This window comes from Sparus aurata, chromosome 9 (genome assembly GCF_900880675.1).
Source record: "Sparus aurata chromosome 9, fSpaAur1.1, whole genome shotgun sequence".
Lineage (NCBI taxonomy): Eukaryota > Metazoa > Chordata > Actinopteri > Spariformes > Sparidae > Sparus > Sparus aurata.
This window is the reverse complement of record NC_044195.1, coordinates 34,324,250-34,346,605: the sequence shown is the minus strand read 5'-3', so window position 1 is coordinate 34,346,605 and position 22,356 is coordinate 34,324,250. Positions and strand designations below refer to the sequence as shown.

At 42.1% G+C, this 22,356-nt stretch overlaps 2 protein-coding genes across 8 annotated transcripts in view; both read right to left on the bottom strand.

Moving 5' to 3' along the window:
- Positions 1–66: 66 nt before the first annotated feature.
- LOC115588023 (uncharacterized) lies at positions 67–11,552 on the bottom strand. Its single transcript, XM_030428259.1, has 8 exons — positions 11,439–11,552; positions 10,445–10,536; positions 10,153–10,279; positions 6,112–6,272; positions 5,827–5,987; positions 5,160–5,319; positions 4,560–4,690; positions 67–3,522 (listed from the first exon to the last, which is right to left on the bottom strand). Exons 2-8 carry the CDS (start codon positions 10,491–10,493, stop codon positions 2,740–2,742), a joined length of 1,572 nt encoding a protein of 523 aa, XP_030284119.1. The 5' UTR covers positions 10,494–10,536; positions 11,439–11,552; the 3' UTR covers positions 67–2,739.
- Positions 11,553–14,000: 2,448 nt separating this feature from the next.
- Positions 14,001–22,356, bottom strand: part of LOC115588026 (uncharacterized protein C21orf62 homolog) — an 84,676-nt gene continuing 76,320 nt past the window's right edge. For all 7 annotated transcript variants that reach the window (XM_030428266.1, XM_030428268.1, XM_030428264.1 and 4 more), the window contains one exon: positions 14,001–20,534. In XM_030428266.1, the coding sequence (XP_030284126.1) occupies positions 19,707–20,471 (765 nt within the window). In that variant the 5' untranslated portion in view covers positions 20,472–20,534 and the 3' untranslated portion in view covers positions 14,001–19,706. The remainder of the gene's footprint in view (positions 20,535–22,356) is intronic.

The following is a 22,356-nucleotide window of genomic DNA, read 5'->3' as shown; positions in this document are numbered from 1 at the left end:
GGGGAAAAAGTATAAAAACTGAATAAATACAAATATAAATAACTTAATAATTCAATTAATAAACGATTGAAAGCACCAAAATATTTATTTCATTAAATGTGAGTAATACATAATTTATGAAATGTGACATAAATGGATTTCTCTTCTTCTCTGTGTCTAAAAATACAATATTTGCGTTAAAAATGTAAGAATAAACAGCAGAAAGTGGAAATACAGTACATCAAAACTGGACATATGTACAGTACTGATATGTAGAGCACCCAAACTGCCAAAAGATAAATACATACAAATATAAATGACTTAATAAGCAACACTAATATGGAGTAATGTGGACATTATGGACATGTTTTATTAAAGTAGAAATTTGATGATGAGACACACAATGAAGTATAATCAGAGTTTGAATCACAATACTTGATATAAATAGACATACAGCTAAACAGACAAGGATGACACAGGTGAATGCAGATGCAAAAACATTGTATAATAAGTACAAGTAGTTGTAAGCAAAGGCTGTTGTTACACAGTAAACATCAACAGTAAGTAAACATCAAAAAACTATGTACACTTTAATAAACAGCAAACATTCTCCAGCTGTCACGTGTTTTGGGGGAATTAAAACTCAAGTTCTTCAAAAACATTTTGTGGCTCTAAGTTGTGGCTGACGATGTAATTGGAATTTGTCCCGCAGTTCCTGAAGGCAGCACCTGGAGAGGCTGTTGGTAGGAAATCACGTGACCTCGTGGAAATACAGGAATGTGTGCAGCTTCTCAGCTTCAATCAGCTGTTCAGGAGGCACGGGAGCAACAACATGCAGGCTGAAGTAATCACATTACATTTCTACTTTATATCTGATCTGCTCTGACTGTCACTGCAGCATGAAACATACAGGAGTCACCTGCCTGTCAGATCCAGTTGTAAACAGAACAAACCACAACTGATTTAACGGGTTTGTTTAAAACAGGATGAGATACAACATGTGCAGGAAAACACTTTGGTCTGAGTTTTTCCAGCCGTGAGTCAGAGCCTCCATTTCCAGTCTTGTGCATTGCATTGTGGGACAATAACGAGACAAATATCCAGCGATTTGGTCATTTCTCCAGAGTGAAGACATGACATCACACATTCACTGCTGCCATGGTGCTGTATATGAACAGTAGGAATGATGGGAATGACTCATGTGTGGGACACGTGAGTATGCAGGGTGGTTGTATGATTGCATAGTTGAGTTTTAAAGGAACAGTACAGCAAACATACCTGCAATTTTTTTGTTTTTGTTTTTTCAGTGGCTCTAATCCTCCTCTGGAACAGTTCACCCAATATTACAACATTTAGTCTCATGTTATATAAAGTCAGGTGAAGTCTTTTGCTACACAGAACATTTCTGGAGCTTCACAGTCAAACAGAGTTGCAGCATCCTGCTAAACAACTGAAGTAGCTGGAGACCACATGAAGATTCAGGATTAATAATTGTGACATAAAACGGCTCGTCAAGAGTCCCAAACTGATTTAGAAAGAGTCCTGGTTTTGTGTCTGCTGGCTCACTGTCACACTGACATACATCATTATTAATGTTATTAATTACACAACAAAAGTTCTCCATGAAAAAATAACCATATAAAACATTATTCCCATTAAATTATGCATATTTACACTGAACGACGACTGTGGCTAACATGATTTATTCGGCTTTTTCAGGCCGTTCTGCATCATTAACCTCTCAGAAAGGTTTCACAGTTATCACCTGAACGTTAACACAAACGCTCTTTTAAAATAACTGGACATGAATGTGGTGTGAGCTTGCTGGTCTAAATTTAAATAAGGTACATGGACATTTAAATATGGCAGCCAGGACAGAACAAACAAAAACAACGAGATGATTCAAGATGAACAACAACCGAGGGCTCCAGGACGACCTCGTCAATAAATAATAAAGACATCTCAGCATTATTAATTTGACACATTTTCATAATCTTTCCTTTAAGAAATCCTGGAAATGTTTCTGCCTCACAAGAAGACAGGTGCAGATTAACATTAACATGAACAAAAACACTAAAATCAGCCTCCTTTACCACCTTTAAACACTTCAGTTTGACTTTTCCTTTAATAAAAAAGGAATGTACCGGCTGAGAAGGAATGCCTGTTCAGACCCGGTGTTAGCACCGGTCCTGAGCGATCCGATCACAGGTGGTAGGTGTGAATAACCCAAAAGTAGGACACCTTTGTGATTCCATCACTCGGACCACATTCAACTGACGTCCGTGGAAGAAAATAAAGAAGAAGAAGGGAAACAGCTGCGACAATTCAAAATTATTCACGCCTTCTTGTAAATTTCGGCATTAAATGTAAAACATTAAATTGTTTGTTGCAGCAGTTTGAACACTTTTTCAACTGATTTCACCATTTACACTAAATCTATGAAAGGAAACAACATTTTGTTTGTTATAATTTATGTCAAACTTTGTAAATACAGTCAACAGTAACTATTATAGGCTACTTCTCCAAGAAAGTCCCCAGACTCCCTCTACAAATCACTTAATTTTGTGAGTTGCTGACTCGGGATGAACGTTATAAACTTTGTGAAACGCTGATTCTGACAAATTCTTAATTTTATGGGCCGACTTGTAAATTCAGCTAATGTTCCACATGAAAATAATAATTTTTTTGTGTTTCCTTTGAGCTGTCCACTTGTAATCAGATCACTCAGAGTGGATGTGAATACTCGGTCAGAGTAACTGATCATGTGTGCCTCATATACCCAGAGAATTCCTCCTCTTCCTCTTCATCCTCCTCCTCCTCCTCCTCCTCCTCCTCTTGTGTCTCACCCTCACAGGTTTTGAAAAAGTCTGAAAAAGCATCTGCACGTCTGTCTTCATACCCGGTGAAGTCTTCCTGTGCAGGCAGCGTTACCGCCACAGCTGTCTGATCGTCTAACTCAGAGTCTGTGGCCGCTTCAGGCTGCTGGTCCAGTCTTAAAACGTTTGTGAGGGAGTCTCTCGGATGCTCCTCTTCTTCCTCATGTGCAGCCAGTGCGGCGAGGGTGATTGAGAACAGATCGACGTTGCCTGAGCTGTGACACACCTCCTCCTCCTCCTCCTGAGGCTCCTCCTCCTCCTCCTGTGGCTCCTCCTCACCTGTGATACGGTCTCTGGCTCCAGTCTCCTCAGGAGTAAAACAAACCTCTGCAGCTCCTTCAGCTTTGGCCTTGTCTTCTTCCAGCCCCTCATGTACGACCTCTAACTCCGGTACCTCCGCCTCCAGCGTTCTGCTCCCTGATCCATTACCTGAGTCCTGGGAGGAACTCTGATCTGAGGAAAGATCTGTGAGTCTGTCCATGTACGCGTTTAACCCGTCTTCTTCCTCCTCCTCCTCCTCCTCCTCCTCCTCCTCAGAGTTGTCATGCCTGCTGGCAGGTTTAGGCGTTGTGGGATTATTTTGCCTCCTCTGTTTCTCCTCATAAATAGAGATCTGGTCAGGGATGGTTCTCTCTGGTGTGAGGGCGTAGCCTTCGCTCAGAGCCGCCTACAGTGGTGAAGACAGAGGAAGACGACAGTGAGAGAGTGGAATATATTTGTCAAGTCAAAGAAGCACTTCTCCTTTAAATACTTCCAGGTATCACCCAGTCGAACTTATCATATAATGGTGCTGGGAGCAGAGCGAGGCAGCAAAACGCCTGAAACTTCAGGCCAACAGAGTCTAAGAAACAGCTGAGAGCAACAGAGAGAAGACATTTCTCACATTACATCATTTCCTTATTTTGGTTTCCTTATGCAAGAAGTGACGGCAGCAAAACAGACCTATGGCATTATTATACCAATAACATTCTTTTAAATCTTGATAATTTAAGTAGTTTTGCTCAAATGCCCATTACATCCGTAACATGTCACGATTAACAGCCATTAAATACTGAATAATAATAATAATAATGTGCAAAGTAAACAGTAACTTTTATCAGGTAAACGAGGTGGAGAGAAAGAATGAAGTAGCAGAAAATTGTGCTTAATAACAGAATTTGGGTTCATTCCATCACTGGTTGATCTAAATTTCTGACATAAAGATTAAAATTTTTACTTTTATTGGTCTTCTTGATTTTTCAACAGTCTGTATTGTTGTAACGTAACGTAACGCACCTCATCCATCGCCACAACTTTCCTCTGCAACCTTCTAAAACAGTTTTACTCCAACTACTCCAACCCTCCTCTTTCCTCGACAATCAGTGTGTGAAGTCAGTCAAGTTGTCAGACTGCCTGACCTGCAGTGACACCTGCATCAACACGCTTCACCTCTATTTATATAAAAAGGTCCAGATACAGATCGCATGTTTATACAGAGATAAATGAGGCATGAATGTCATCTTTCACAGACGCTCACTGACTCAAACTGACATTAAATCTTTGAAGTTCAGCATTCTGCAAAGTACACGTTCTCCACTTCACCGCCAAGAAACAGGGAGAAACAGTTAGCCTGGATAACAAAATTCAACCCCTAAAATTCTCAAGGAGAAGTTTGTTGTATAGTTTAGATGCATATATAGATAGACAGAGTTATTGATTACTTACAATTAGTGCTCTGGGCAGAGTTGCCTTCAGTTTACAGATGAATCCGGTGTAGTAGAGGAGATACGTGGAGGCCATCCCAACACCGAGGCAGATAATCACAACAGAAGCAACTGAACCTACAACAACAGGTGCTGAAGACACACACACACACACACACACACACACACACACACACACACACACACACACACACAGGAGCAGTTAGTGTCTTGCCCTTTCACACAGATAGTGGGACCAGGATATCTGATTTTATTTCATGCGCTGGCAAACGGGAATTTCCACGAGTTTCACAGGTTAATGGAAACTCTCACTTCCACGTCTCCGTCCAAAATCACCCGGTAACCGGGGGCAACGTGTGTGCGTCATCTTCTTTTTAACAAGAGTGGCCAAGCTATCATCTGATGTGACGTTCTGCTAGATTTAGCTTGTTTTGGACATCAAATGACACAACATTCGTACAAAATTTGAAGAAATTCCCCGACGGTGTTTTGAGATATTGCGTTCACAAGAATAATGTGGACGGACGCTGTCGATGACATCATCTGCAGCTCATTAGCAGCACTGTTGAGACGCTGTATCCATAACGGAAGCTAAGCCTACCTCTGTTTGGTCCCAGGATGCTCGTGAAGGCGCACACCCAATCAGATGGCTCAGAGTTCCTGTTCACACCAAAGTCTGGGAGCACCTGTACGCAGTACTCTTCACCCTCCTGCAGGTTGGACAGGTTATAAATCCTCTTTTCAGTCGTGAAAACTAACGTCTGCAAGTGAAAAAGTGAGAAATTACTCGATTAGAATGACTATTGAGGCCTCATCTGCTTGACTCAGTCACAATATTGGATTTGAATCTTGGTTTCAATGAATCTTTCCAAGCAGCGAGACAACACCTGTAGGATCGTGACAAAAACAGGCTTTTCCTTGAGGTTTACTCGGGAACATGGAATAATGTACAGCACTATTTCCACTGAGCGAGAGGACTGGAGTTTTAGTTTCATCTCAAAATAATGTTAGTGTATTCCTGTCTCAAAATGATGATACAGCATCTCAAAAGTCTCAAATACCCAGAATATTACCTCATTATTTGGAGCAGCTGGGATGTTATTTCCAGACACACGAGTCATTTTTTTTGTTTCTAACTAACAGGATCTTTTTGTGTTGAGTTAAACCTGATGATCCTGCTGTGACGAGTCAAAATGTCTGTTGTCATCATCAACAGTACAGTTGTGAAATCTGTGGTGTGTCACAGGAGTAAAACGCGGATGTCTTACCTTTTCCTCATTACGACTCTTCACCGAGATGTCATAACTTGCCATGTAGTGTGAACCGATATCATTGACACCTGAGTTCCTGTCGGGTTCTGGCAGTGAAATGTTGACGTGGATGCCGGTGCCAAATCCAGCCAATGAGAGTTTTGGAGCACCAATTTCAGCTTGGAACAAAAAGAAAACAGTCCTTTTTAAAAGTTAGGAACATTCCCAACAATCACAATATTCAGCCATTCGTTAACTTCAAACAACAAGCATTCATGTCAAGAGACGCTCATGTGTACGTACTCTGTATGGAGGGGGTGAACTCTTTTCTGGCAGACAGCGGAGACTTGTTGTGGTTGTACCGCGCCTCGACGGTCAGAAAATGTCTCTCCTCTGGATCTTCAAGGACCACCTGCGCTGATGTCTCCTTTGTCTTTGCTAGACGTTTCAGTTTTTTGCCCCCGCTAAAAAAAAGAAAAACAGAGCTCAAACATTTTATTTCATTTTATTTTCTATGATTCTTGGTTCAAACATTGATGTTATGTTTTGTAGTTTCTGGACAACAAAGCTTTGATACACACAACAACAACACTGGTTAGTAACAAACCCAAACTCAATCCATACAGTCAAAACTAATGTATATCTAGTATCGTCATGTCCCCCTTATAATAGTTAGCTTTAGAGCTGGCTTGGTCTGGAGGAGAAGAGAAGGAGAAGGAGGAGGAGGAGGAGGAGGAGGAGGAGGAGAAGAAGAAGAAGTAGGAGGAGAAGAAGAAGGAGATGGAGGAGGAGGAGGAGGAGGAGGAGGAGGAGGAGAAGAAGAAGGAGAATGAGGATACGAAGAAGGAGGAGAAGAAGAAGGAGGAGAAGGAGAAGAAGAAGGAGGAGAAGAAGAAGGAGAAGGAGAATGAGGATACGAAGAAGAAGGAGAAGAAGAAGGAGGAGAAGGAGAAGAAGGAGGAGAAGAAGAAGAAGGAGAAGGAGAATGAGGATACGAAGAAGAAGGAGAAGAAGAAGGAGGAGAAGGAGAAGAAGGAGGAGAAGAAGAAGAAGTAGGAGATGGAGGAGGAGGAGGAGGAGGAGAAGAAGAAGGAGAATGAGGATACGAAGAAGGAGGAGAAGAAGAAGGAGGAGAAGGAGAAGAAGAGGGAGGAGAAGGAGAAGAAGAAGGAGATGGAGGAGGAGGAGGAGGAGGAGGAGGAGGAGGAGGAGAAGAAGAAGGAGAATGAGGATACGAAGAAGGAGGAGAAGAAGAAGGAGGAGAAGGAGAAGAAGAAGGAGGAGAAGAAGAAGGAGAAGGAGAATGAGGATACGAAGAAGAAGGAGAAGAAGAAGGAGGAGAAGGAGAAGAAGGAGGAGAAGAAGAAGAAGTAGGAGAAGAAGAATGAGGATAAGAAGAAGAAGGAGGAGAAAAAGAAGAAGGAGAATGAGGATAAGAAGAAGAACGAGAAGGAGAAGAAGAAGGAGAAGGAGAAGAAGAAGAACGAGAAGGAGAAGAAGAAGTAGGAGAAGAAGAAGGAGGAGAAAAAGAAGAAGGAGAAGGAGAATGAGGATAAGAAGAAGAAGGAGGAGAAGAAGAAGGAGGAGAAGAAGAAGAAGGAGAAGGAGAAGAAGAAGTAGGAGAAGAAGAAGGAGGAGAAAAGAAGAAGGAGAATGAGGATAAGAAGAAGAAGGAGGAGAAGAAGAAGGAGGAGAAGAAGAAGAAGGAGGAGGAGAAGAAGGAGGAGAAAAAGAAGAAGGAGAAGGAGAATGAGGATAAGAAGAAGGAGGAAATTCCAGGTCATTGGTTCCTTTTTGTAAATTCTGCATTAACTAGCGAAGACAGAAATCTGATTAATGAGCTAACATCATAAAAACACACATCAGACCCGAGTTTAACCAAGAAAAGAAATGAATCATGTGCATTCCCTTCTGTACAGGCGAGAACAATCACATAAAAGCTTCATTATGACTGTCAAAACAAGAGATTAGCTCATGTGAAACTGAACAATCAGACCCATCCCTACTGCTTTTATAAGACTGTTTGAACGATCGGTTCCTTTCAAGCCTCGGCCGGCCTCTCTGTGGTCACAGCTGCCTCGCATGCTCACTGACAGGCTGGAAACAAACAGCGCTGTGAAACAACGCCTCGGCCACGGTCAACGAAAGCAGAAGACTGAAAAGAAAAGTTCCCCGCAGCAGTCAGATATTCCATCAAAGAAGGCGCTCGAGTGAAGCCACAGATTGTCAGACAGATGCACTGAGTGAAAACGTGACTGAAGTGAAGGTCGCGGTCGATCTTGAGGCTGATATAACACGACAAATTCACACGATGTATATCAAATATATTCATGAATTACATTTATTGTGATATATTTATACATATTCTGTCTTTTTCCTTATGAAAAATCAAGTATCCTACAACTTTTTAATCTTCAAGTGTGTAATGATGTGAGTCAGACTGCAGGATAAAGTTAACATCGAACTGTGATGATAAAACTGAATATGATGTATTCCTGTGAGTCTTTTGTTTATATATGATTGAATAAAATACACATTTATACAAAGGAGGATAAGAGCAACTCAAAAAAAACATTATGTTCTCAGAAACCTGACTTTCAAAGCAGCATTCTGACTTTCTTTCGAGGTGTTCTCTCTTTTTTTCTCAGGATTCTGTTTCTAAAAACAGAATATTGACTTCCAAAGCACATAATTGGTTTGAAACTCATTGTTTGTTTGTCTTTACAGAGGCCCGAAAACCTCTTCCATACATTCACATCATGTCAAGCTACAAGGTAAATGTGGTGTTAGTTTTCTAAAGGAAAATAATGTCCTGCTATATTTAGGATGAGTTCAGGAGTCTCACGGCAGCCTGGGCTCCACAACCAACCACATGTAAATCTGTGAATTTGCATTTCAATTCTTGTTGTGGAAACTAAAGTTACACTTGGTGTTTATAGATGGATCTGTCTCTTACTTTCCTATCAGCAGGGATTAAAAAAAAGTGAACGTTGTTTGAACAAAGTGCTCTGAGCACTCAGAACGCCTGGCTGTCTTATCTTTCTCTCTCTGGTTTATCAGATACGAGAGAAAGAGGATGCTTTGATTCAACACTGGAGGACAAACTGACATATTTGACTACATATTATATATAATGCTGTGAGCAGCCAGAGAGCCTGGTACACATACTGCTGATCTTGAGGTTTAACCATGAACCACAGCGTCTCTGCTCAGAGTCCAGCTGGGGGCCAATTCTGCATTTTGTTCCCCATCTCACAGTCATTTCACTTCCTGTTATCTCTCTACTGTCTCTAAAAAAACAACAGAAGCAGAAGCTGTCCCCGAGGAAACGTTACAAATCTGAGGACATTTATTTCTGGGTTCTGACAAAGCAACCTCTACTCGGGGGTCCACGTATCGGCTGGTTCTGGAGCTTTAATCAAAAATTCTTCATCGACAGACGAAGGTTCGCTCAGTTGTCATGGAAATACAGACGATCACACTTTCCATTGTCAATCGTTTGGGATTTCTTACGATGTTGAAATTTTGTGAACTGGAAACTGATGTTTCCAAAGACGCCCAGATATTCAGTGGTACGAGAAAAAAATAATTACATTCGTATTTTCAACCCAAGGCTGCACAGAGCTTAATCGCAAATGTGTTGGGATGTGTTCAGGAAAGGAATACATATATAAACAATAAAATTAAGTTTTAGGTCTGGGATTTTTCTTTGGGGGTGATTTTGATGTTTTTTAAAACACTTTAAATTATGTGTTTACATGATTTAGTAGGAATCAGTTGTATCACAATTTCCATTTTCATTGTAAACTGTCAAAATCACGATGATGAGAAGAAGATTTGGAGGCGTCTCTGCAGCACTTCAGTATTTTATTACCGTTCTGTTTTGTCACACATTTACTTTTATCAAAGAAATTAACCTTCTTGCGATTTAGAGTTAATTTGTATATTGAAACCTTTCTAAATTCTATAGTTGTATTCTTTGCATCTTAATAAAAACTCCACTATATAACATATGATATATTATTATATATAAGTCAAACTTTACCCACAAGAATCTCTATGTAGACTTTGAAAGAAAGAAAGAAAGAAAGAAAGAAAAACTGTCTTAAATTGACTCAATTTGTAAAGTGCTCTGGTCGGGCAGATAACAATGCAGATAAACAGACGCATCCTGTTGAGGTTTGATACTTTGCCACAGGAAACATCAGAGCTCACTGAGAAACGAGTATAAAACTCTACAGAAAAGAGTCTGACGGGACATTTTTCTGCTACCCAAAGAGGAAATGCCAGCAGTGTGGCAGGAAATGGAGAGCAGCCAACAAGATGGTGGACAGGGGGATTCACCTTATGGCCTTGTAGACCCGGTACTCCGTCCCTTGTGGGGTGCCAGGACCGGGAACCCAATGCAGGACATGGTGGAAGTTGACGGACTTGACGGACAGATTCACCGGTGCAGGAAGGGAAGTGAGCGCTGCGAGGAGAAACGCACAGACACGTGACTCAGTCATAAGGTTCAGACACACCTAGCAGGTTATTGATAAGAGCATGTGGGCGTGTTGAGGAGAAAGGTATCTGAGGTATTTCAGAAACTGCCTGTAAAAAAATAATCTTCTCTGAGCGACGTCTGTGTACTCACCAGAATCAAGCAGTAACATTAAATAAAGGAGAAGAAGCAAACAGTTCATCCTTCTGTCCTCGTGAAGCTCCAGGTGGCAGACTGCATCGTTACTGTCGGAAAGAAAACATAAAGCATTCACACATTGACTGGAACCAACACTTAATGTCTTTATTAATATCATTCTTTTTAATAAAGCTATTTTCTCTATTTTCACATGTTTTATTGAAATATAACAGACTTTAAAGAAGCAATATGTAGTTTTGGAGGAGAAATTCAAACCGTAAGTGAATGAACAAGCTGTTCTCAGAAGAAAAATAAGGTCCCAGATCACTGTTTGGAGCTAGAAGGTGGCAGGGTCCGCCACCATTAAGATCAGTTTGTTTATTCAGTTTATTAAGTCCTGAATACACAGAGAGTTAGATTATTTAGTCTTTATTATCTTCTCATTTACATTTCTTCGACAAAACTAAAGACTGCTCCTTTAAACTATCACAACTTATTCATATTCTATTGATTATATAACTCATTTCACACACTTTTTTCTGTTAAAGCCCATGTAATTTAGTACTGAAACACGATTAAAACAGGGTAATAAATGATAACATTAAACAAGAATAACATTTCTCGTCTGTCTGAATGTAAATATGAACATCATCATGCTAATTTAATCATGTTTCAGCTGTTATAATTATTAGCCTTCTCTTATTGTCCCATACAGTTGATCCATTTCTAAGCTAACTGACGGACAGTTGACTCCGACATAATAACAAACATTACTGAGAACTAAACCGACATAAAACACAAATATTAAAGAGATTTAAATGTTTGCTGACGAGCCTGTCGCTCACATTAGCTAACATTTATAATAACATGTCAGAGCAAACAGTCAGTGACATGTTTACTGACACATTAAAACACATGTATGACTGTTTGAACAGCCACAAAGTGATGTTAGCTAACAGCTAACACGACGAACAAGGTAAATAAAGTGACCGCTGACTCTCACACTCACCGTCCGCGTCTCAACGTCTCTGAGTCCGGGAGGGAAAACAGAAATCCTCGGTGTGGAGCTCAGAGTCCAACTGACGGACGTCCCCTGCGTCATGACGACATCTGAGCGCTCTGACGTCACACTGCATGACAACGAGAGAGCTAGAGAGACGCCACTGGTTCATGTTCGCCTTCAAACTAAAAGCACGCGCCAGAGTGAAAATACAGATTATTTCCATCAATTCAGTTTAACTTAATCTCAGACACACAGGTCCATATCAGTGTAGAGTAATGGAAGCAAAAAATCCAGAATCTGTCAGAAAATGTGCCCCAAAAAGAAAACTAGTGATCAGCGTTGTACCCAAGTGCCCAAAGATAAGATATAATGTGGAAGTAGACTGATTGTGATAAATTAGTGAGCTGTGGAGAAGCAGTAGGATTAAATAAGTGTTTATTTCTTCCTGCTCCTCTACAAGCATGTCAGTGCTTGTTGTTAAATGTTCACATGTACATTTACATGAATTAATCCGTAAATTCATTAATTCATAAAGTGCTTAAATATTACTTTGATAAAATTGAATATCTTATTATATCTGATATTAAATGTACTTTAGTATGTACACGTAAAAAGTAGTAGCATATAGGAGTATATGTAGTTCATGATTATTATTGTTGTTGCTTATTACACTGATTTATTCTTATTTTTCTGAGCTATAAATTATACTTATGCAGTGTATTAGCTAGATTTAACTGTATAATCAGCAAAACATGAGAAAATGATCTCCGAAACAAACAAAATAAATCCACCTGGTGCCTTATACAGTACAGAAGTATCATGAAATCTGCAAAGTAACCAGTAGCTAAAGTTATCAAATAAATGACGTGAAGTAAAAAATATGTGTGGCAGTATAAAGCTGCAGAAAATGGAAAAATGTACATGTAATGTGTTTTTTTGTGTGTGTATTGATAAAACAGGAAATAGTGATTACATTTCTGAATCGATTAAATAGATTAAATAACAGAAATCTGTGCAGATTTTCCTCAACATTACAATCAAATTACTGGTCATAAACATTTAAATTTGTACTTGCCCATCTCAGCAGCTCGTTTGCTTCTTCATCATCATCGTCATCATCATCTGCCTCTCCTGCTGTCCCTGAAGATCCTGCTTTTATTGTGAAGGCTTCCTGTGTGAGTGCACTTGCCCAACGTCACTCTGTACTTTCCAGGCTGAGCTGGCTGGATTTCACTTGTTGTATTAGGATCATGCACCACAAGAGGGCGGTGAGAGAAAAGATAAAAACCTGTCAGCTCTCTGTGGCTTCCTGGGACACCATTAAGTTATATGTTGTATTTAAAACATGGCAGCAGCATTATTCCTGCAGATAACTGCTGTTTATACTTACAACAGATGAAAATACATCAAAAAGTTCCCATAACATTATATCTTTCATCAGGTGGGTTTCCCTCTGCTGCCGTCTGACATGTTGTATATTTAAATATTCAAATTACCCTCCAAACTGTGCAGGACGTGTCTCTACAGGACGGTGTTCAGTATGTACAGATGTGGACAAACATGTCTTCAGTTCAGGTGTTTTTCATCTGGAATGTATATTTTGTTGTAATCTCTGGTGTTCAATGTTGCTGACACAGATTCAGTTCACAGCTGGCTGATGATAAATGTGATGTTTCTAACAGCAGGTCATTGCTGAACACAACATGGAGCCAGCTGGGATCAGAAAATTTAGTTATTTTATTAGTTTGATGACAAACTGACAATTTTTTTTACTTTAATATTGTAGAAAATTCCTGAGAAAATCAAATCATAAACGTCCAAAAAAAGTCATAAACAAACAGGGAAAGAACACAGATCTACAATGAAAAAAAAGGTGAATTTAGTAGAAGACAAATCAGATAATCTAAGAAATTAACAAATTATAACTGTCAATATGAGCAGATTTATTGTGTTGTTCATCTTGTTTATGACCTGTTCTGACCCAGTCGGCTCCATGTTGGTTCTGGTGACACTGAGCTTCAACACTAAACTACATGAGGTTTGACTTTAATCACAACAAACTGACAAACATCATGTGTGAGATTCATGACACGGTTCAGACCGGATCAATAATGTATCTGTCTCTCTTCACTACCAGACAAATGTTTGATCAGATAAGGTCCCATGATGGAAACAGGAAGGGGCGGGGCTTCAGAGACACACAGCTGGACTTCATGACTCCTGTTTGCTGCAGTGGTTCAGGTTGTTGTTGTGTCAGGAGACAGTTTCCATCCCTGAAGGCTGCACACACTCTCACACACTCGCACAGCTTTCATGGTTTATTTTTCCCAAAACACAAACAGAACAAATGAATCCTGTGTGTTTCTCCTGCTGCTGATTAACTTTAATCGTCTTTGAATTATATCAATATGAGGTGAGCTTCACTGAGCTTCGACCACAAATGTCCTTCAGAGAGATCTGCTTTGTTAGAGTGATGTGTTGTTTCCTCTACAAAAATAAGATAAAGAACTTTTTATTTGCATTCAGTGCGAGCAGTGATATCAGAGCTGAAGGAAGACACGAGACATCTCTCTGTAAAAACGTTTTATTATCTCAGACTATACAGAGGAACAAAGTTTGTGGACAGAAGAATTAATCCACGTCGTCTGGTCATTATAAACAAATAAGCTCCAGGAATTTTGCTTTAAAAAGCCAAATTATATACAAATCAAACCTTCCAAGCCGTTCCCAAATACACAATCTGTTCCTGAAACAGCACACGAGTCAGCCGCGAGTCACACAACATGTCAGAGGTTGTAAAAACTGTTTTAAAGTCATCTTGAGGCGCACCGCCGTGGAATACACACAATCTTTTTTTACATTTGAATAATTACATTCCCTGATGCAAATACTTAAGGTGCTGTACCGAAGATCAAGAGAGAAGACGAAGGAGAAAAAGGAAGCCGAGGCTTCGAACTCAAGAGGGGTGATGTCAAACCCAAAAAACCAGATGATCTCATTTTCACCCATTTTGTGGTAGAATGTTCCAGACGTTTTAAGACCCGTGTGATGAGCTCTGACGGGAGCGTTAGCACAAAGTCTCACGGCCCGCTCTAAACATCCTGTCTGAAAACCATTAAAAGGTGGCCTGTGGAGGTGCGTAATCGCCCCGTTCACCAGATGGGAGTGACTAATTTTTGGCTGCACAAGACGCTCGGTAAGTTTCCACCAACGTTTACGGGTGAACGAGCTCCCAGTCCGGCCCGGTTCTGAGCGGAGTGTACTGGGCGTGACTGCTGGCTGAGAGGCAAAACCCCTAAAAAACAAGGTGTGCAGAAGATTTTCAGCTCTTTGAGACAAACGGACAGAATCGAGTCGCCGTGCTCTGGTTGAAACCTCAGAGCTGCGACACACAAAGCTAAATTAAAGCCTGTTGCATAATGAAATGTGTTTCCATTCAGCCAACAAAGAGCCGCAGCTCAGACGTTACAGGCACCATCTTGTTTCCATACCCAAGTGTTAGAGACACAGTCAGAAAAAGTGCATTCAGTGCCAGGACGCAGAATAAATCACACTAAAGAAAGCAGAACATCAGCTGCACTTTGGCGGCCGCTAGAGGAGCAAGAACTTTTACTTTTACGTAAGACTTTGTGGTCTGGTGGCTAATTTCAAGTCTCAGGAGTGTTGCAATGTGGCATGCTGGTGATTTACAAAGTATAATCTAATGTTCCTCTGTGGTGGAACAGAAAACAATGGGACTCGAGCCGTGACAGTAAACAACGCCTGAACTTGGAGGGTCACATCAGAATTAAAAACGCTTGTGTAAGATAACCTTAATAAATACATTCAGCACTGAAAAAGTAAAAAAAACAAAAACAAAATATTTTAATGAAGGCAATTTTTGTAGTTTGATGGTAGCTGGCGTTCAGTTACAACTTCCTGTCTGATTTGCGGCCTGTAGCTACGTTATCTGCGTGTTAATGAGAAAACTACCCAGCGACCAGCTTCCACGATTATACCTAGAAAACCAGAGAGGCAAACCCGACGAAGAACGCAGGTAATGCAGATTATAAACAGGTTAAAGTGGTAGAAGCTAACAGTTGCTAATGTCAGCGATCATAGCTAACGTTAGCTCATCAAAGAAATCCTGCAAGTGTGTGAACTCGGCTCTGTTTCAACCTTTAGGAGCTTTGAACCTGTTAGAAAAGCCTGCGGATAAATTAAGAACTGCTCAGTAGTCACGTATCTCATCGTGCATGTTTTCTCTGGACTTTAGACGAGATTGACGAGAGTTTTAGTGAAATGCTGCAAACGTAGGAGTTCTGAGGGATTACTACATTCAACAATTTTTGCAGCAGTTTCTTTTCGCTGACACTGTTTACTTGCACACAACCCGTGAAGAAGTGAAGTATATACAACACGTGTTGCACACAGCGCTCAACACGTTGCATCTGCTGCGGTACGACTGTGGAACACGGATCCGACCGTCTGATCCAAACGCACTGAGATCACACAGCGACAAATCTGCTGCGACGGCGAAAAGGAGATGAATGCAACCACATGCACACACACACACACACACACACACACTCAGACACACCCATGCGCTCACACACTCTCACACACAGGCCCAGAACAGTCCTGAATGATCAGCGGAACAGAAGTGTTGGCTCCGGATCGTGTTTGTGCGAGCAGCTTTAACAAAGTCTCTCACAGGATATGAGCTGGAAGCAGAGAGAGAGAGAAACTAGAACCGCTCTCAAATCGCTCGCTCTTTACTCGTTTGGTAAAAAATAACCAGAACCTCAAAAAAAAAAAAAACCCACACACAAAAACAATCAAGCACCTCATAATGACGGTTTTTTTTTCTACACAAACAGCTGGAGAGCGACTGAATCACGTCCATCACGGTTCTGAGAATGAAACTTCCCTCACACGGGGCGCTGCCAACTTGGCTTTGAGCGGGTTCAGAACTCATCCAGCTCGTTAAAGAGAGTCGGAGTCATTGTTCTGATCCAAACAGAGAGAGAGAGCTGTTGGCTGGTGAGAGAGAGAGCGAGAGAGGGATCCTAACCCTGGGACTGTTCACTGGGCGTCCATTTTAACCTGTTTCAAAACAACTTGTTTTATTAGGCCATCTGCAGTCAATAAGCCCAGCTGGAAACGGGCCGCTTCAGAACAGCGAGCCTACTGCGCCTCTCTGTCAGCTCATACCACAGCGGACTGACGCAGTCCTTGTCTTTTTTTGTTTTCTTGTACGCTCTTCTATCTTTTTGAAGTTGTCTTTAAATCTTAACAGATTTTTCCTGTGATTTCTACTTTTTAAATATCCTCATGAAGTCCGCTCAGCGCTCCGTCCCAGACACAACAGTATCATGCAGCTCTGGTGCCGGCGCTGACCCTGACTCTGGATTCTCTGGATCGGTTCCAGCCAGTGTTCGCTGCAGTCAGCTGCCACAGTTCATCTTGTTGTTTTTTGTTTTTTATGATGCTCTATTGATCCCTGAGGCAGGAATTTGTCCTTGTTGCTTCTCTCCTCTCCCCACAGCACCTCGTTCACTGAGGTCTAACAGTATTTCAACATGTGAGTGTTGAACAGGACCTGCCACATGTTGCAGTTCAGCCGCACGCAAGTGAAAAGAGACGATTACGTAACCCAGACGTTCTCCGACGTGGCAAATCCTTTCGCCCACTAACGTCTGGATTAACCATCGAGGAAGGAAATAAAGGGCGAACCTTAATCACAGTCCCAGAATCAAACCAGAATCTCTGCGCTGGAATCCAACACGTTGCTAAACACCAGGTCATTTGTGATAATTTGATATATAACACAGATTTATCAGCTGCCAGCTGCACAGGTAACGTTAAGAATCTGCAACTTTTTTGATACAAATCTTTTTTTCCGGATGTGAGAAAACAAGTGAAAATCTAAACTGTGATGCAAAAGTGATCCCACTAGTTGTTCTTGACATTATAATCAAGATCAGAGAACGAAAACAAAAATCACAATATCACTTTTTAACTTTGTTGTGCAGCCTTGACAGAAGGCCTCTTTAAAACAGACCTCAGGCCCACGATCATGATCAGTATTATCAATAAATAATGGCTAAATTGCAGCCACAAAAAACACTTATCAATAAATAATAATAATCCGATAGATGAGTAGAGCAGCTGCTCTGTAGTCAAATCAAATCATCACAAAGTAACTGCCATGGGTTAATTAACTGCTGGTCCAACCATGTCGAACATTCACCTTTTCACCAAAGACAGAAAAGTTCTCGTCCTTTTTCATCACGCAAGAAGAAACAAAAAACGGTGAACGACTAAAATCCTTCTTCTAAAAGACTACGTTATCAGTTTACCAAGGCTGGCTACGTTACGTATAACCCAGGAAAAGCAGCAGCCAGCAACAGCTGAATAGTGCGGTGTGTTTACTGGGGAAACTACGGGTGACGGTGGTGACACCGGAGGAGAAGCGGAAGCTGGAAAATGTGATTCTAGCGAGCAGACCGACCACGGCTGCTACACGTTACAGTTCTGGGGAGGTGCTGTCGGACTGTGATGTCCAAGATGGAAATTCAACGCTCAAAAGTCCTTAAAGTGTTGAATGCTGGTGACTTCTGTTTTCTTTCCAGGGAGTTTGATCGTTAGGTTTCACAAGCAAAGATATTTTCTTTCTGTCCACTGGGAGGAGCTCAACCAAAACAACTGAACAAAGAAAGAAGAAAACATTAAATGGCTCCTGGTGTCAGTCAAGTCTCTGCAAACCCTGAGGTCCCAAATTGATTTAAATAGAGTGTAAATAACGTCAAGATCAAAATGACAAGATCTTGATGCTTCTGGAGACTTGGAGACTTTCACCAGTGTGAAGCCATTTTCTGTTCTAAGATGTTGGAGGGAAAGACTATCTGCGGTCCATCATTTTCAGACTTTCCCCTGTAATTCATCAGCTAAAAAAAACAAAACAAGTGCAGCCATTCAGAGGCCCAGATCTCTTCCCTGCTGCCCGGACACATCTGACAACACCTGGATGGGAACTAACACCCACTTGGCAGCTGTGACGAGGACCTGGAACATCTCACGGCTCTCTGGGAGCAGGCGTGCGGTTTGTCCAGGATATTGTTCCAGCAGATGGCCGATCAGTCTGTCTGGACGCTCGTGGCTTCGGTTACACTCGTCACAGTCGCCCGTGTGTCATCTGATCTCGCCAGGGAGGCTTCAAGACCAGATGTGCACAGATGTGATCTAAAAAAAAATAAAAATGAATACTGAAGCGGCCTCCAGCTACCTGGTGTTTCAAACGTACACGGAGAGCGGTGTTTACGAGCACACATCTGCAGAAAAGAGTCGCTAAGTGCTCCTTATAAGAGTTACGTGTATAAACTACTGACTCCTATCTCGACTAGAAGTTGACCCGATAACTGGAGAGCTTTAAAACTGAGCCATGTTCACACTCTGTGCACTCACTTTCTGAGAAAAGTGACCTATGATCTGTTAAAGCTGCTGTAAGCGTTGTCATCGGACTTCCCGTCCCTCCTCTCCACGTCACCACACTCACACGACTCCTTTCTTTAGTTTGGAAGCTAAAGCCGTCACAAGGAGCAAAAGAACTGGGAGCTTTCCCCCAAAAAACAACACTTACGGCAGCTTTAAGTCATTGCTAAATGATATAACCATTTACAAAACCACCAGCTTTAAACCGCTTTATAAAGAGTGCCTTACAAATTAAATAATTAGGTGCCTTTCGCTGCACCAACATCTGCATTCAGAAGGTGTACGTGCATGTGAAACACTCTCCTGTATTTAATCATGACAAGAGGATAACATTCGTGCACATTGTTTCTGCAAAGCATCACCTCTAACTTGAGCACATGAGCTGGGATGATGTCACTACAGCTTTCAAACCTCATGACTTATGTTATAGTTTGACAACTAAATATTCTGCAGAGAGACTTTGGAAGAATCTGCAGCTGGTGCAAACGCTGCCAGAGCTCGTGTCCGTCTGCTCTACGAGTGCAGATATTTTAAACACAGCAGCAGGAGTAAAAGCTCTGAAGTCAATTATCTCCTCGAAGAAAATGTATCAGGGTGAGCGAGAGGAGCCTCTCTTGAATCACTGCTCAAGGCCAGAGTGACAGCACAGCAGCCAGTCATACATGGAGTTAATATATTCCACAGAGAACGTGTCAGGTGTGCAACTTTCTCTTTGCAGAAGGAGAACAAAAAACCATCCAGCTGTGTCCTGTACGATCGCATCATGTGTTGCTGACCGTGTCCTCCACTGAGAACTTGTTGTCAGTAGATAAATGTGAGGAGCAGGTTCTCCGGAGGCTCTGCAGCCGGCTCACTGGGGTCTGCAGGGACCTCAGGTGCATCAGAGGACGGCAGAGGAAGAGGCACAGCCAGGTGGGGGAAGTCTCTGTAGAGGGAGTGAGCAGGTGGTCCCACCACAGTGTAGGCCTTCAGCGCTGACAGACCGTTCAGCACGGCGACATCCAGGAAGGTCACGTGGAAGGAGGAGGAGAAGTCAAAGGAGAGGGCTTCGATCTCGGCTGTGAGCCCTGCTGCAGGGGAGACTGTGATCTCCTGGTCCGGGTAGAGAGCCTCCGGTGCTGCGCTGTGGATCCTGAGGGTCTGCAGACCGAGCAGAGCCAGATACTGACTGTCCATCGGTTTTACTCCACAAAACGACAACCGCAAATGGTCGACTGTGCTCCTGTTCAGCAGCTCCTCCAGGATCCAGAGCTCCTTCACCCACACGGTGACCTGTCCCGGCTCTCTGAGCCCAGCAGGGGGCAGAGCGGAGCGCAGCACAGTGTGGCATCTGCAGAGCGAGTTGGCCAGCGCCTCGTCGCAATCCGCGATGGGCGCAGAGCAGCTGCAGTTGCGCAGGTTGTAGCCCGGAGCGCCGCCGTCGAACAACAGCGTGGTGTTGACCGTCAGAGAGGCTTCAGGTGTGGGGGCGGAGTTTGTTGTCCGGGTGACCGGGGCCAGGAAGAACAGCAACCACAGTGACCATGGCAACGAGGCAGAGGAGACTGTGTTTGGAGACATCTCCATGGAGATCAAGCAGACTACATCTTCACCAAGTGGACGAGCTGGACTGTAGAGAGATGGACGAGGCTGCGGACAGACAGGAGGACAGTTAGCATGTTAGCATGAGCAGGTACGAAGAGAGACGGCAGAGCGACTTCAGGTAAACACTGACAGTCAGAATAGTTCTGACAGTCTTGACTTTGGCTGTAGAGCCCAGCTCAGACCAAAGACCAAACATCAAGGCTCCATGCAGCTCGTCTGCAGAAGCCCTGAGATCCCAGATTGATTTAAAAAGACGTTATTTACATGTGCATGCTAACACTTTTAGCTCAACAGCTACAGTGAAGAGTTCATCTTAAAGAAGGACCCAAATCTTCACGCAGTCCTCAGATACTTCAACTGCTTAGGAGAAGAAAACCTCTCCTGACTTTCCATCATTGTGAGTTTAAACTCTTGTGCGAACTGTTCCTTTAAAGAACCAAACCCCAGCAGGATCGGACCTTCACTCAGCCCTCCATGACTCACTGCAGCACTTCCCTTAAAACACATGACACACAAAGGACGTCTCTCTCGCTCGCTGCCCTGCAGTAACCTGCTTCTGCTTTGCATCTGTATTTTTACAACATGTGGAGGCCAGCTCGAGACCCACAGCCAATTGAATTCAGCTCTTTATTTCCAGTCCAACCCTGGCTCACACACACACACACACACACACATAATTGAGCCACTTATTTCTTGCTCTCCAGTTTTACGGGGGAGAGGTCCTTCCAGGCCCGAGGCTACCGCGGATGGCGTACTGCTGCTTGTAAAAGTTCCTGCGCCACGCTGCAGCGCTGTGGTGAAACAGGCAGCCGGCCACATTAAATGTTCAGGAATAATGAAACACTGGTTTCTTTATTTCCTCACTCGGGAACGGTGGAAAAGTGGCCTGAATAAGCACTTTTCACTTCCAGAGTCAACTTTCCCCCCACGCTTCTTTTCTCTGAGAGAGACGAGGACTTTCCAGCGTTCAGGTTGGACACATTCGACTTTATTGTCTCAAAAACCAGGTCTGGAAAAAGAAATCCATGTGATGTATTTCTTACCGAAGACGTCGTTTTTTACATTTTAAGTTACCACATTTACTCTGGCTTCTTTTTGCTCGACAGTCGACTAGAAACCAACTCCTCTCCCTGCTTGAGTCTTCTTTCCTTTAGTTAAAAACACTCGGCTACCAGAACTAAGAATAAGAAGTGAAACTTTCAGGATGCCATTACTCAGATATTTATCTGAGCAAATCATTGATTTCTGCTACATTAATGCTCAAAATATCTTATACAGAAGCTTCAATATTAATAAAAACTAAAACGAAGCTCCATAAAAGCTCTGAGTGTGATCGTAGTGATTAAAAGACTTTAACATGTTTTAGCGTTAGAGTTTGTTTTTTAGCTAACTAATGTAGTAAAGTTACTTCATGTACATCAAGTGATTTCAGTTTTGTATCATACGTACAATCGAAATGAAGTTACATGAATAATATAGTTAATTTAACCCAAACCACAATATTTTCCTGAACCTAACCGAGTAGTTTTTATTCCCTTCAGTCGTCTGGATACGAGGACGTGTGTTTTTCTTATAACATTGTGACTTAATACTCGAACTCTCTGATTATATTTTACGTCTTACGAGCTAAACGCAGTGAAAGAGACGACGGTCGTTATCTAGTGAGCAATCGAGTGAATACAGATTCTGATTAAGGAGCTTTTAGGTTGATTTTAATCAGCATTGTTTCACTGAGGTGTAATTAACACACAGAGGATTCAAGCTTTTACAACATTATTAGTGTTAATTGTCTAAAGTGATTAAAAACCACGTTAACGTTGAGTTTCATGGTTGATGTAACCTGTCAGGTTCCCTACGTTTCACTCAA

Excerpts from the sequence above, each read along its gene's own strand:
- LOC115588023 (XM_030428259.1), bottom strand. The coding sequence starts at position 10,493 with ATGAACTGTTTGCTTCTTCTCCTTTATTTAATGTTACTGCTTGATTCT. Across the intron at positions 10,280-10,444 it reads AATGTTACTGCTTGATTCTG|CGCTCACTTCCCTTCCTGCA; the intron begins GTGAGTACACAG and ends TTCTCCTCGCAG. Across the intron at positions 3,523-4,559 it reads CTCTGCCCAGAGCACTAATT|GCGGCTCTGAGCGAAGGCTA; the intron begins GTAAGTAATCAA and ends TCACCACTGTAG.